The sequence below is a fragment of the Mauremys mutica genome, chromosome 5, assembly GCF_020497125.1.
Source record: "Mauremys mutica isolate MM-2020 ecotype Southern chromosome 5, ASM2049712v1, whole genome shotgun sequence".
Taxonomy (NCBI): domain Eukaryota; kingdom Metazoa; phylum Chordata; order Testudines; family Geoemydidae; genus Mauremys; species Mauremys mutica.
Window position 1 is genome coordinate 108,563,805 of NC_059076.1, and position 12,143 is coordinate 108,575,947.

General features: G+C 44.5%; 1 protein-coding gene across 1 annotated transcript; it reads right to left on the minus strand.

Moving 5' to 3' along the window:
* Window positions 1-1,615: 1,615 nt before the first annotated feature.
* Window positions 1,616-11,126, minus strand: SMIM20 (small integral membrane protein 20). The gene is made up of 3 exons (XM_045019850.1): window positions 10,738-11,126; window positions 5,768-5,824; window positions 1,616-2,170 (listed from the first exon to the last, which is right to left on the minus strand). Exons 1-3 carry the CDS (start codon window positions 10,844-10,846, stop codon window positions 2,133-2,135), a joined length of 204 nt encoding a protein of 67 aa, XP_044875785.1. The 5' UTR covers window positions 10,847-11,126; the 3' UTR covers window positions 1,616-2,132.
* Between the last annotated feature and the right edge of the window lie 1,017 nt (window positions 11,127-12,143).

A 12,143-nucleotide genomic window follows, 5' to 3' on the forward strand; every position in this document is an offset into this window, starting at 1 on the left:
TCTGCTTGTTAACTTACACATAAGCTGAAGTTGTTTTTTTTTTTAAAAGGATATCAATAACTGTTTAAGATCTTCAAAGTCAAAAACAATGGATACGTAATCTTAAATTTAAAACATTATTTATAAAACCTTGTCCACTTTCAAAATGCTCCTTAACCAATTTTCACAGGAAAACGGAGGTAAAAGACTCAGATTTTGCATCATCTTATGCTAGCACAGACACCATAGCCCCACATGAGTGTGGGCATATGAACTCATGGATTTCCAGGTCTGATCAGGAGATAAGGGAGTTGCCCACCACCACAAACTAGATCGGTGGCACAGCCAGGACTACAACCTATGTCTCTCAACTACAGATCATGTAATTCAATCAGCTCTTTCACAGTTTTACATAACTCTCTGACCCACACATCATTTATCCTGTAAGGGTTAGTGATTTAATAACCACGTAACAGGTGGAAATACTGCATATTCTTTACCCTGTTTTTGATGTCAGCACTTGCAGAAGAAATGCTGTCCTTCAGAAATGGTTTCCAAATATTTTGTTCTACAGTGCATGCATCCATGTTTAAACCTACACATTTACTCTGTGAGTGATTAAAACTATGAACAATAAATATAGCCAAGAAGTATTTTAGTTCAGTTTTTAAACAGAAGCAACTTGATTGGAATTGTTTCTTTAAATAGATCAATACGACTTTTGTATGAGGTAGAACCAACTTCCTCCTCCACACTTTCTCAATCTTACTTTGTTGAGAAACATACCTGAATTGGTGTGAAGTTTTCCAACCTCAAGTTTATTAAACTAGATTCTTGGTTTTCTACCCAAGACTCAAATAGCAGCATAGTGACAGTGCCACGTAATACAGCAAAGCTGCTGTCAGCAACACTGATTCATATGTGAGGTGAAAGCCTGATCCCAGCTCCTGTACATGAATAAGACCACCAGAGCAGCATACAGGAGCTCTAAAAGCCCCAGATTTGGCCAGAGGATTCCCCCAGCACAGGAACTCGTGAAGACAACCATAAGGCTGCTTTCTGAGGACCACCTCACAAGTCCTGGTATAAGGGATAGGGCATGTCAGGCCTCGGACTCACAGCAAGTAACCTTTTAGCATGTAACCTTGGCAGTGGTGCAGCCCACAGGTAACCAGTGACAGGCCTCCAAGGACTAGGTTATGCTAGGAGCTTCAGAGCAAATCCAGACTTAGGAGGGTGCTGGTTGAGAGTTTGAAAGTGGAAGGCAGCTTGGGTGAAAGTGGTCATGAAATGATAGAGTTCATGATTCTAAGGAATGGTAGGAGGGAGAACAGCAAAATAAAGACAATGGATTTCAAGAAGGCAGACTTTAGCAAACTCACAGAGTTGGTACGTAAGATCCCATGGGAAGCAAGTCTAAGGGGAAAAACAACTGAAGACAGTTAGCAGTTTTTCAAAGAGACATTATTAAAGGCACAAGAGCAAACTATCCTACTGTGTAGGAAAGATATGAAGTATGGAAAGAGATCACCCTGGCTTAACCAGGAGATCTTCAATGATCTAAAAATCAAAAGAGTCCCACAAAAAGTGGAAATTAGGTCAAAATAAACAATGAAATGGAGAAAATGTACACCAGTTTTAATAAAAACATGATTTTAATATTGTTTACAGATTTACAGTTATATCACATTACATTCTTTCTGCATTGTTCACTCATCTTGCATATACCGTACTATGTCTTTCATCTGTATTTATAAACTCAAAAAGGAATAATCAAACAGTGGAGTAAACTACAATGATCTGCATAATTTATTCTGATCCGATTTATTCTATAAGTGGCTATAGATTAACCCCAATAGCAAGTTCTCTTCTCTTCCCTCAAACGTATGAAAAAGTGTTTCGGCTCGAAACTCGAAAATCATTCAGCCACCTCAGTGTCAGTCCATTTTGTTCCAGTAGCTACAGAACTCTAAAGAAAAATTTAGTATTAATCTTCAGAATCAGCAGCATTCATTGAAGTGACGACCTAAACCACCATACTGAGAATCCTTCTCCAGCAACACCTGAACAATACACTCATTAGTGTATGAGTCAAAACAGTTGCTTTGAACATATCCATCTTCAGACACACCTTGTGATGTACACAGATAACGTTATTTCCTTCCAAATGGATCAGACCACACTTTTAACCCTACAAATCAAATTAAAAAAAAAACAAACACCATCAAGAGTTTATAGATTTTTATAGGCCAAAAGGACAACTATAATTATCGTCTGACCTGCATAATAGGTCAAAGAACCGCACACAGTAATTTCTGAATCAAGCCCATAACTTCTGTTTGACCTATAGCATATCATTTAGAACGAATCCAAGCCTTGATTTAAAGAATTCAAGTGATGAAGAATCTAGGTAAGTTGTTCCAATGGTTAATTACTCCGTGTTAAAAAACTGCACCTTATTTTTAGTCTGAATTTATCTAGCTTCCATCTGTTATGTCTTTTTCCACTAGATTATAGAGCTGTCTATTATCAGACATTGTAGACAGTGATCAAGTCACTGCTTAACCTTCTTTTGGATAAATAGACTGAGCTTCTTTAGTCTCAATCCATAAGGCATGTCTTCCAGACCTCAACTCATTCTTGTAGTTCTTTTCTGAACCCTATTTAATTTTTCAACATCCTATCTGAAGTGTGGATACAGTGGATACAATATTGAAGTAATGGTCTCACTGATACCATATACAGGAGTATTTCCCTGCAGTTGATTTTGGACTTTTATAAAAAAATTGAAACAAATAATCCTGTAATACAGCTTAATAGATATGGCCTATTTCAGAAACACAAATAGCCTCTTGTCTGCAACAACAAATGGCCAACCTTTAACTAATACTTTAACCCTCCCACAGGCAAAGTAAATATAAGGGCTATCAGCACGAATCTCTTTGACTGGCACAGCAAGCCATAGAAGCTAGCTGGAAATTATAACAGTAGTTATCAACAAAATATTTCTGACTCTGGAAATGATAAATGCTCAGGCGGCTCAGTTCATAGAATCAGAGCCGGCTCCAGACCGCAGCGCGCCAAGCGCGCGCTTGGGGCGGCGTGCCGCGGGAGGGCGGCAGGCGGCTCCGGTGGACCTCCCGCAGGCATGCCTGTGGAGGGTACGCTGGTCCCACGGCTCCGGTGGACCTCCCGCAGACATGCCTGCAGAGGGTCCGTTGGTCCCGCGGCTTCAGTGGAGCATCCACAGGCGTGCCTGCGGGAGGTCCACCAGAGCCACGGGACCGGCGACCGCCAGAGCGCCCCCCGCGGCGTGCCGCCCTGCTTGGGGCGGCGCAATTCCTAGAGCCGCCCCTGCATAGAATATCAGGGTTCACAGAATATCTAGTCCAACCCCCTGCTCAAAGCAGGGCCAATCCCCAACTAAATCATCCCAGCCAGGGCTTTGCCAAGCCTGACCTTAAAAACCTCTAAGGAAGAAGATTCCACCACCTCCCTAGGTAACCCATTCCAGTGCTTCACCACCCTCCTAGTGAAGCACTGGAATGGGTTACCTATGATTTTTTCCCAAGGACTGAGGTGAGGCTGACTGGCCTGTAGTTCCCCGGATCCTCCTCCTTCCCTTTTTTAAAGATGGGCACTATAGAAGCCTTTTTCCGGTCATTTGGGACCTCCCGCGATCGCCATGAGTTTTCAAAGATAATGGGCAATGGCTCTGCAATCACATCCGCCAAGTCCTTTAGCACCCTAGGATGCAGTGCATCCGGCCCCATGGACTTGTGCTTGTCCAGCTTTTCTAAATAGTCCTGAACCACTTCTTTCTCCACAGAGGGCTAATCACCTCCTCCCCACACTGTGCTGCCCAGTGCAGTAGTCTGGGAGCTGACCTTGTTCATGAAGACAGAGGCAAAAAAAGCATTAAGTACATTAGCTTTTTCCACATCCTGTGTCACTAGGTTGCCTCCCTCATTCCTTAACCTTCTTCTTGTTGCTAACATACCTGAAGAAACACTTCTTGTTACTCTTAATATCCCTTGCTAGCTGCAACTCCAAGTATGATTTGGCCTTCCTGATTTCACTCCTGCATGCCTGAGCAATATTTTTATACTCCTTCCTGGTCATTTGTCCAATCTTCCACTTCTTGTAAGCTTCTTTTTTTGTGTTTAAGATCAGCAAGGATTTCACTGTTAAGACAAGCTGGTCACCTGCCATATTCACTATTCTTTCGACACATCGGGATGGTTTGTTTCTGCAACCTCAATAAGGATTCTACATAATTTCTTGGTTAGAGCTTCTATTCAGCAATGGGGAGTGCAAATGTACATTTTTACAGTAAAGCCCAGTCTACACATAGAAACTGCATCAATTTTAATTGGTTTAAAAATCTATAGTTTAATCTGTACAACCCCTCTGCATAGATGCTCTGAAAGTGGTTTAAAAGTGACATATCTCCACACAAAGGGGTTGCACTAATTTAACTAAATCAATTTCAAGACCAAGTTAGTTAAATTGGTGAAATTTCTGTGCAACGACAATGTGACACTCTACAGGAGCGCCCTGTAATCATCAACAGGTATTGTCCTGCAAGGGAGTTACAATTCAATGACTTACTTGCACAAGGCCTCACCAGGGGAGCTGATCAACCTTGCTTAGTGGTGACTCAGCAATGCCCACCAGACATGCCTTAACTTATGTTCTCCAAACACATGGATGGAATAAGTGTATAAAACCGAACACCGGGGCCCCATGCCAGGGGCGGCTCTAGACATTTTGCCACCCCAAGCACGGCGGCATGCCACGGGGGGCGCTCTGCCGGTCGCTGGTCCCGCGGCTCCGGTGGACCCTCCGCAGGCACACCGGAGCCCTGCCTGCCGCCCTCCAGGCGACCGGCAAAGCGCCCCCCGCGGCATGCCGCCCCAAGCTGGGGCCTGGAGCCGCCCCTGCCCCATGCTTTGCCTTTGCTCCTCCCCCAACCTATGCTGCAAGCAACCAGGACACTCCAACAGAGGAGACTGGCCCAGGTTTCAAGGGTGAAACCTGCGTACTATGATCTGCAATATCCAGTGGGGCGAGAAAAAACTGTTTAATCTAGATGTTGCCCAGTCTAATAGGGTTGAGAGTTTAGAGTGCGTGCTTATCTTTTCTTTTGGTAACCACTCTGACTTTTTGTAATCAATAAAACTTGTTTTACAGTTTATCTTTATCAGTGAGTTTGCCTGACGTGTTTGGTAAATCTGCTCAGGTTCACAAAGGCTGGTGTATATCCACCTTCCATTGATTAAGTGGTGAACCAATTAATAAACTTGCACTGCTCGTCTTGAGCAGTGCAAGATAATATATTTCTGAGGTACAAGGCTGGGAAGATTTGGCTGGTGCCTTTCTCTGTGTGATTCATGAGTGGCTCTGGGAGCATTCATGCAATCTAGCTGGGTGTCGGGCTCCACATGCAGTTGTGCTGAGAGATAACAGTGCCAGGAGGGGTTTGCTGCTTGTAACTAGCAAAGCATTGTGAGAGACAGCCCAGGCTGGAAAGTTAAGGGGGCACAGTGGTCCCACAGTCCCAAGCTGCACCTCTGTGATCCCATCACAGACGATGCCTGAGAAAACTGTTTAGCATTAAGTCACATATTACAAGCTTTAATTTGTTTTATAAGAACACTGAATAAGTAAATGGGCAGAGTATTTAATTTAACATACTTGCTTTTAAAGTCTATTTAAATGCTGAAATTATAGTATTCAATGAGTGTTTTATTAAATGCATAAACTCAGAAATACAAACTGGATATACCTGGAGGCTGAATATCCTCTTGAATAATACCAGATCGATTTGTTGCCTGGTCCTTCCCTGGTAAACACAACAAACAGTAAAATCATACAGAAAAGAAACACCGTAGCTAACAAAGTGCTATGAATCAGAAAGCCAGCCAAAAAAAAATCTGCATGTGATAGTCTGAAATGCTGGTGAACAGCAGTCTTCTCAGCAAAAATATAATAATCACACAGGATGAAAGCTTGCATCTTAGACCAATAAACAGCAAGATAATTTTTGGATATATAACCAAACCAAAAAGAGATAATGTGAAAGGAAGGAGTACCTGTGTTTCTATAATATAGTGTCAGCTATCGCCAAAAGGTGATTTTAGGGTACACAACACCTTAATGGCAGATAAAATCCAACACTGATAAGTGCAAAATAATGCACACTGGAAAAACTATACATAACTAATTTAGATCCCATCATTTTGTATCACTCAAGAGGGTGATCTTGGGAGTAATTGTGGATAGTTTTCTGAAAACATCCGTTCAATGTGCAGTGGAAAGCTAATAGAATGTTAGACACCACCAGAAAAGGGATAGATAATAAAACAGAAAATATCATAATGCCACTATATAAATACATGGTACACCCACACCTTGAATACTGCCTGCAGATCTGGTCGCCCCATCTCACAAAAGATGTTAGAATTGTAAATGGTACAGAAAAGGGCAACAAAAATGATAGGTGTATGGAACAACTTCCATATGAGGTGAGATTAAAAAAAGACTGGAACTGTTCACCTTAGAAAAGAGACTACTAAAGGGAGAATATGATAGAGGTCTATAAAATCATGAATGGTGTGAAGTGTTATTTATCCCTTCACATAACTCAAGAACCAGGGGTCACCCAATGAAATTAATAGGCAGAGGAGTTTAAAACAAAAAGGAAGTACTTCTTCACACAGCACATAGTCAACCTGTGAAATTCATTGCCATGGGATCTTGTGAAGGCCAAAAGTATAACTGGGTTCAAAAAGGAATCTGATATTCTCATACAGATAGATCCATTGATAGCTCTTAGCCAAGATGATCTGGACACAACCCCATACTCCAAATGTCTCTAAACATCCAAATGCCAGGAGCTGGGACTGGACAATGGGATGGATAACTCGATAATTGCCCTGTTCTGTTCATTCCCTCTGAAGCACCTGGCACTGGTCACTGTTGGAAAACAAGATACTGGGCTAGATGGAACATTGGTCTAACCCAGTATGGCCATTTTTACAAAATGGGAGTGTGGTTAGCACATTTTGGGAGTGTGGTTAGACTACTGTAATATGATATTATAATAATGTATCTTCTTATAGACAGGGCTGATAGAACTAAACATCATTAAGTTTCCATGACACTTCCCAACAGAAGAACTTGTTTGCAATAGCTTTTAACTTTAACCATTTGGGTTGAAAATTTCCCTTCCAGGAGTCTGCCTCAGGCTCTAATGAGACAGACCTGTGGAAGAAGCAGGCTGGGACTAGGAGCTGTGAGGGGAGAGGGGAGGGAAATTCACTAGGATCAGATGAGGAGCTGGGAGATATACATCTTGATACAGTCTATTGACAAGGGGGAGTGAATTAAGATTGCACAGGCAACCTTAATTATGGAATTTCCAAACTTTTGAGTGCTTGACTTTGTAACCTTAATGATGTTCTTTTAGCATAGTGTTTTGTATGTAATCTATATTTAAACTGCATTGTAAGGAGGAACAGGGTATAGAGAAGAGTGTATTTTGGTGGAAAGCTTCAGTTTGAGGAAGTGGAGCTTCTCTAATAGACTGTAGGTGCTTACCAATTAGCAAAATTGAAATAAAATCAAAGTCCCTCTGAGGTGGCCATGAAATTAATATTTCACTTTCTCTTTTACAATTCAGAAATATTTTCAAATTCTTTCAATAGATGAATCACAATAAAGTTTGTGTTAAAATGGAGATATAAATTTTAGAGATTAGATCCTTTGTTCTCCATTAAGAGTTCCCTCTTAAAAGCTTGATATAAAATTTCTGTGCCTAAATTTGATCTCCTGTGATTTTTCAAACTTTTTTCTTTTTCTGTTTCCATCTGAGTTGTTATATGGCTCTTTGTACACAATGGAGCAACAATAAACTCTGGAATCAACTGAAAGTTAATTTATGCTCCCCCTGCTGGCTCTGCATCAGCAAAACACTAAAACACTGACTCATCTAGGTCTTGCATAAAAAACATTTGATTTTTAAAAAATTGTTTATAGAATACAATGGCAAGTTTAAGAGTTTAATATTATTTAAGAGTCAAAGAAACAGTAGATTAGAAAAGTAGCATATCCTAGACAGTTAACCGTGAAAAACAAAGAAAAAAAAAAGAGAATGTAGTTTAGACTAGCATTCAAGGCAATGTTCACGACATTCTAGTCCAGGGGTCAGCAACCTTTCAGAAGTGGTGTGCCAAGTCTTCATTTATTCACTCTAATTTAAGATTTTGCATGCCAGTAATACATTTTAACATTTTTAGAAGGTCTCTTTCTATGAGTCTATAATATATAACTAAACTATTGTTGTATGTAAAGTAAATAAGGTTTTTAAAATGTTTAAGAAGCTTCATTTAAAATTAAATTAAAATGCAGAGTCCCCTCCCACCCCCCCACCCCGACAGGTGGCCAGGCCCAGGCAGTGAGAGTGCCACTGAAAACCAGCTCACGTGCCGCCTTTGGCACGCGTGCCACAGGTTGCCTACCTCAATCTAGTCACTCAAGAAAGCATGACTAGTGACTAAGGTAGCTCTTAAATTCACACTATATACAAGTTACATATATGGTATACTTATGGGAAGCTTTATGCATCCCTCAAGCTTGGAATGTTCTCTTCTGCCTCATTCAAATGACTCCTTAAAACTCACTTCTGCAATATTTATCAGAACTGAGCGGAAGGTAGAAAATATTTTTTTTTAACAGATTTCAAGATGTGTTCATGCCTCACTGGTCCACATAACTGTACATAATTATTGTCATAATTAACCTTTCCTTTCCCCTTCTCTTGATTCCCCCACACACTGTCACATCAAACTCAGACTCTTTAGGGATAGGTCCATATCCGTAGTTGTTTCTGTGAAGGGACAGTACATTTTGGGAGCTTGAAAAAGTAATTACAACTGCATGGATGTGAGATATTTAAGTAATGGGAAATCATCAACTTGAAGTTTAGGCTTTTTTCAAATAAAGGCCTTTTAGGTACTGGAGGTACAACAAGTGTTCCTGTATCTTCCCCTGCCTTATTTTTGTTCACAGTAGAAAATGGAACACAGCAATGCAGCCAGGATTCAAAATCTAGAGTTTCTGGATTCCAGCTATGCTCAGGTCATCAGTCCATACTGCCTCCTATATTGTACATATACACACATGCACACATATACTGTGTAGTGGATCATTGATAAGCCTATTTTGAGTGATAGTTTCGAGTTGTTTAATATGGTTCTATTTTCCACTGTAAAAGGTTTGCCTCAGCTCCCTTTTCTATAACAATGGGATATTGCAAGCAAATAATAAAAGAAGGGGTTATTAAAAAATATTTCTATAGCAAAGATTGGCTGTTTTACACGGTGTGAAACAACAAGTAGTATATATTAGGAACGTTTATTCCCTGATCTGCAACAAGTCATCTTTATCTGAGATAGAGACGAGAAATAGGGGAAAAATAGTGAAAATATTAGTTTGTGTTAAGTGAGTTTGTTGCAAAAAATATATTCCAGACACCATAGGAGGTTCTTGAAAGCAAACTAGCAAGTGTTATGGATATGAAACCCATGCTCACTCTACAGTTTACAATGTAAAAGGTGAAAAAAAAAATCACTACTCTACTGCTAAAGTCAGATGTCTTAAAGAACAGTATTTCCACAAGACCATTCAGTACGCAGCATGGACAGAATTCTTTGGGGGTGATGATGCTAGGATTAGTGATGCTAAACCATCCTGTATCCATCATGACGGTAGGTAAATTAGAGATGAACTGCCAAGCTAACTGAATACAGCCACAATAACCACCCATGGAAACCATCACCATGAAACCTTTTTCTTCAAAGCACTTCATTTGAAAGAAGAGAACGCCTCTCCCGGATGTTTCTTGCTAAGTGGTTACTGAAAATATAGAACAGATGACAGCAAGGAGGTGTCAGTTGTCAGGTTAGGGACATTTATTCTGAGAGGGAGTAATGGTGCTCTGTCAGAACGTCAACATGATATGTAGATATTTATAGGCTGGCTAAAAATACCAAGGAAAATCTGAATCCCTGCGACAGCCAAGAGGATGAGGTTAACACAGGTGGGGGAAATAACTCGTGATCAGGAGAGTCAGGAAGGGATAACTCACAGGGTAAATGAAGCACTTGCTGTACGGCATAGAGGGGGTGTTGTGAGGGGCAAGAGGATGAGTCCTAGGGATTATCCAGGGAGGGGAGCTGGGTGGGGCATGCCCGAAAGGGATGTTGCTCACTGGGGCCCGTGGCGGTCCCGGGATGACAGGGGTCACGGGGGTGGGTCCACGGGCTCAGCCGCTCAGGGTGAGGGGCACAGCCTGGCGGAAGGGCCCGCCAGAGTGATGGACGGAAAGCGGGGGCGTACGGGGGAGAAGCAGCAGCAGAGGGGCGCGGAGAGCGGGGATCACGTCACGCGAGGCTCGGCGGGGGGGGTCACTGCGCTGCCCGCCCCCAGCGGGATCACGTTACGCGAGGCTCGGCGGGGGGGGGGTCACTGCGCTGCCCGCCCCCCGCGAGGTCACGTCACGCGAGGCTCGGCGGGGGGGGGGGGTCACTACGCTGCCCGCCCCCAGCGGGATCACGCGAGGCTCGGCGGGGGGGGGTCACTGCGCTGCCCGCCCCCAGCGGGGTCACGCGAGGCTCGGTGGAGGTGGGGTCACTGCGCTGCCCGCCCCCAGCGGGGTCACGCGCGGCTCGGCGGGGGGGGGGGGGCCGTACTCACTGTATTGCTCCACCTGCAGCAGCGGCCGGAAGTAGATGGGGTAAAACGCCGCCCCCACCACAGCCACGAACCCACCGAAGATGAGCAGCGTGCGGGAGATCCGCGCCATGGCCGGCAAAGGACGAGGCGAAAACCCGGCGCGCTAGCGGCCCTTGCGCTCCCTACCCTCTCACCTCCCAGTTCGCACACTTCCGCTTCCGGGGCAAGCGCAGGGGCTCCCGGGAAGCAGCTTGGGTCACGTGGGTTCTCGGGCCTGGGCGAGAGCTAAGCCACGCCCCCTCCCGGAGGCGGCGGCCCCGTCCCCGCTGTCACCGGGCGGCTCGCCCAGAGCGCCCCGTTCTGCGTCCGAGAGCCGGGCGGCGCGCTCGGGCGGCGGGGCCGGCCGCCTGCCAGGGCTCCGGGCGGCGCGGGGTCGCGGCAGCGACGCTGCAGATCGCGCAGCAGGCTGATCCCGGGGCTCCGGCGGCGCGCAGCGGGCCGGGCTTTGGACGAGCACGTGGTGGAACGGGGGGGCCTCGAAAGCCGCGCTGTGCGGACAGGCAGGCAGGCAGGCGCCCAGGAAAGAGGGGAACACGAATGATTCCTGAGGCGTTTGCGTTGTAGGCGGCTGAGGGGAGAGGTGTCACCTTTGTATAACTTCTTACACCTGTAAAAGAAAATGTGTGGTACGTTTACATCAGCCATAATCTCAGTACCCTTCATTTTCCACATTTTTAGTGTCCCCTCTTTCCAACTAATGGAGCAGCTCATGATTTAAAACCCTTTGTTACATCCCATCCTGCCACAGTGTAATGTACTCCTGGGGGAATTTTGTGTCACTGTGCATGTGCAGAATTCGTGTCGCCTGCAGATTTCTATGTTTCCCTTCTGAAAAATGACTTCTAATGGGGAAGTTGCAGGAGCAGTCATGCACTTCTCCCTGGCAGTGTAGGCAGGTCAGTTTGGGCACCTGGAGTAGCCAGTAGAGATGTAAATCATTGGGGGAAGTGTGGTGGGCTTGTGAGAGAGACATTCTGTCCCTCTCGCTCTCTGGCTACGTCTTCACTACCCGCCATATCATCTAGATGCGATATATCAATCCCCGAATGAGCTCCTGTCAACTCCGGAACTCCACCAACCCGAATGGCGGTAGCGGAGTCGACATGGGGAGCTGCAGACGTCGATCCCGCGCCATGAGGACGGTAGGTAATTCGATCTAAGATACTTCGACTTCAGCTATGTTATTCACGTAGCTGAAGTTGCGTATCTTAGATTGATTTCCCCCCGTAGTGTAGACCAGCCCTAGATTGCACACTTGGCATGGAGGGGCAGAGCTTCAGGGTGCGTCTGAGGAGTTAGGCGTGGGGCAGGCCCTGTCCCCTCAGGCAGAGCAGAATATAGCAGCCTGCCTTCTTAGTGAATTGTTT

Excerpts from the sequence above, each read along its gene's own strand:
- SMIM20 (XM_045019850.1), bottom strand. The coding sequence starts at position 10,846 with ATGGCGCGGATCTCCCGCACGCTGCTCATCTTCGGTGGGTTCGTGGCT. Across the intron at positions 5,825-10,737 it reads GCTGCAGGTGGAGCAATACA|GGAAGGACCAGGCAACAAAT; the intron begins GTGAGTACGGCC and ends TGTGTTTACCAG. Across the intron at positions 2,171-5,767 it reads AGAGGATATTCAGCCTCCAG|GGTTAAAAGTGTGGTCTGAT; the intron begins GTATATCCAGTT and ends TTTGATTTGTAG.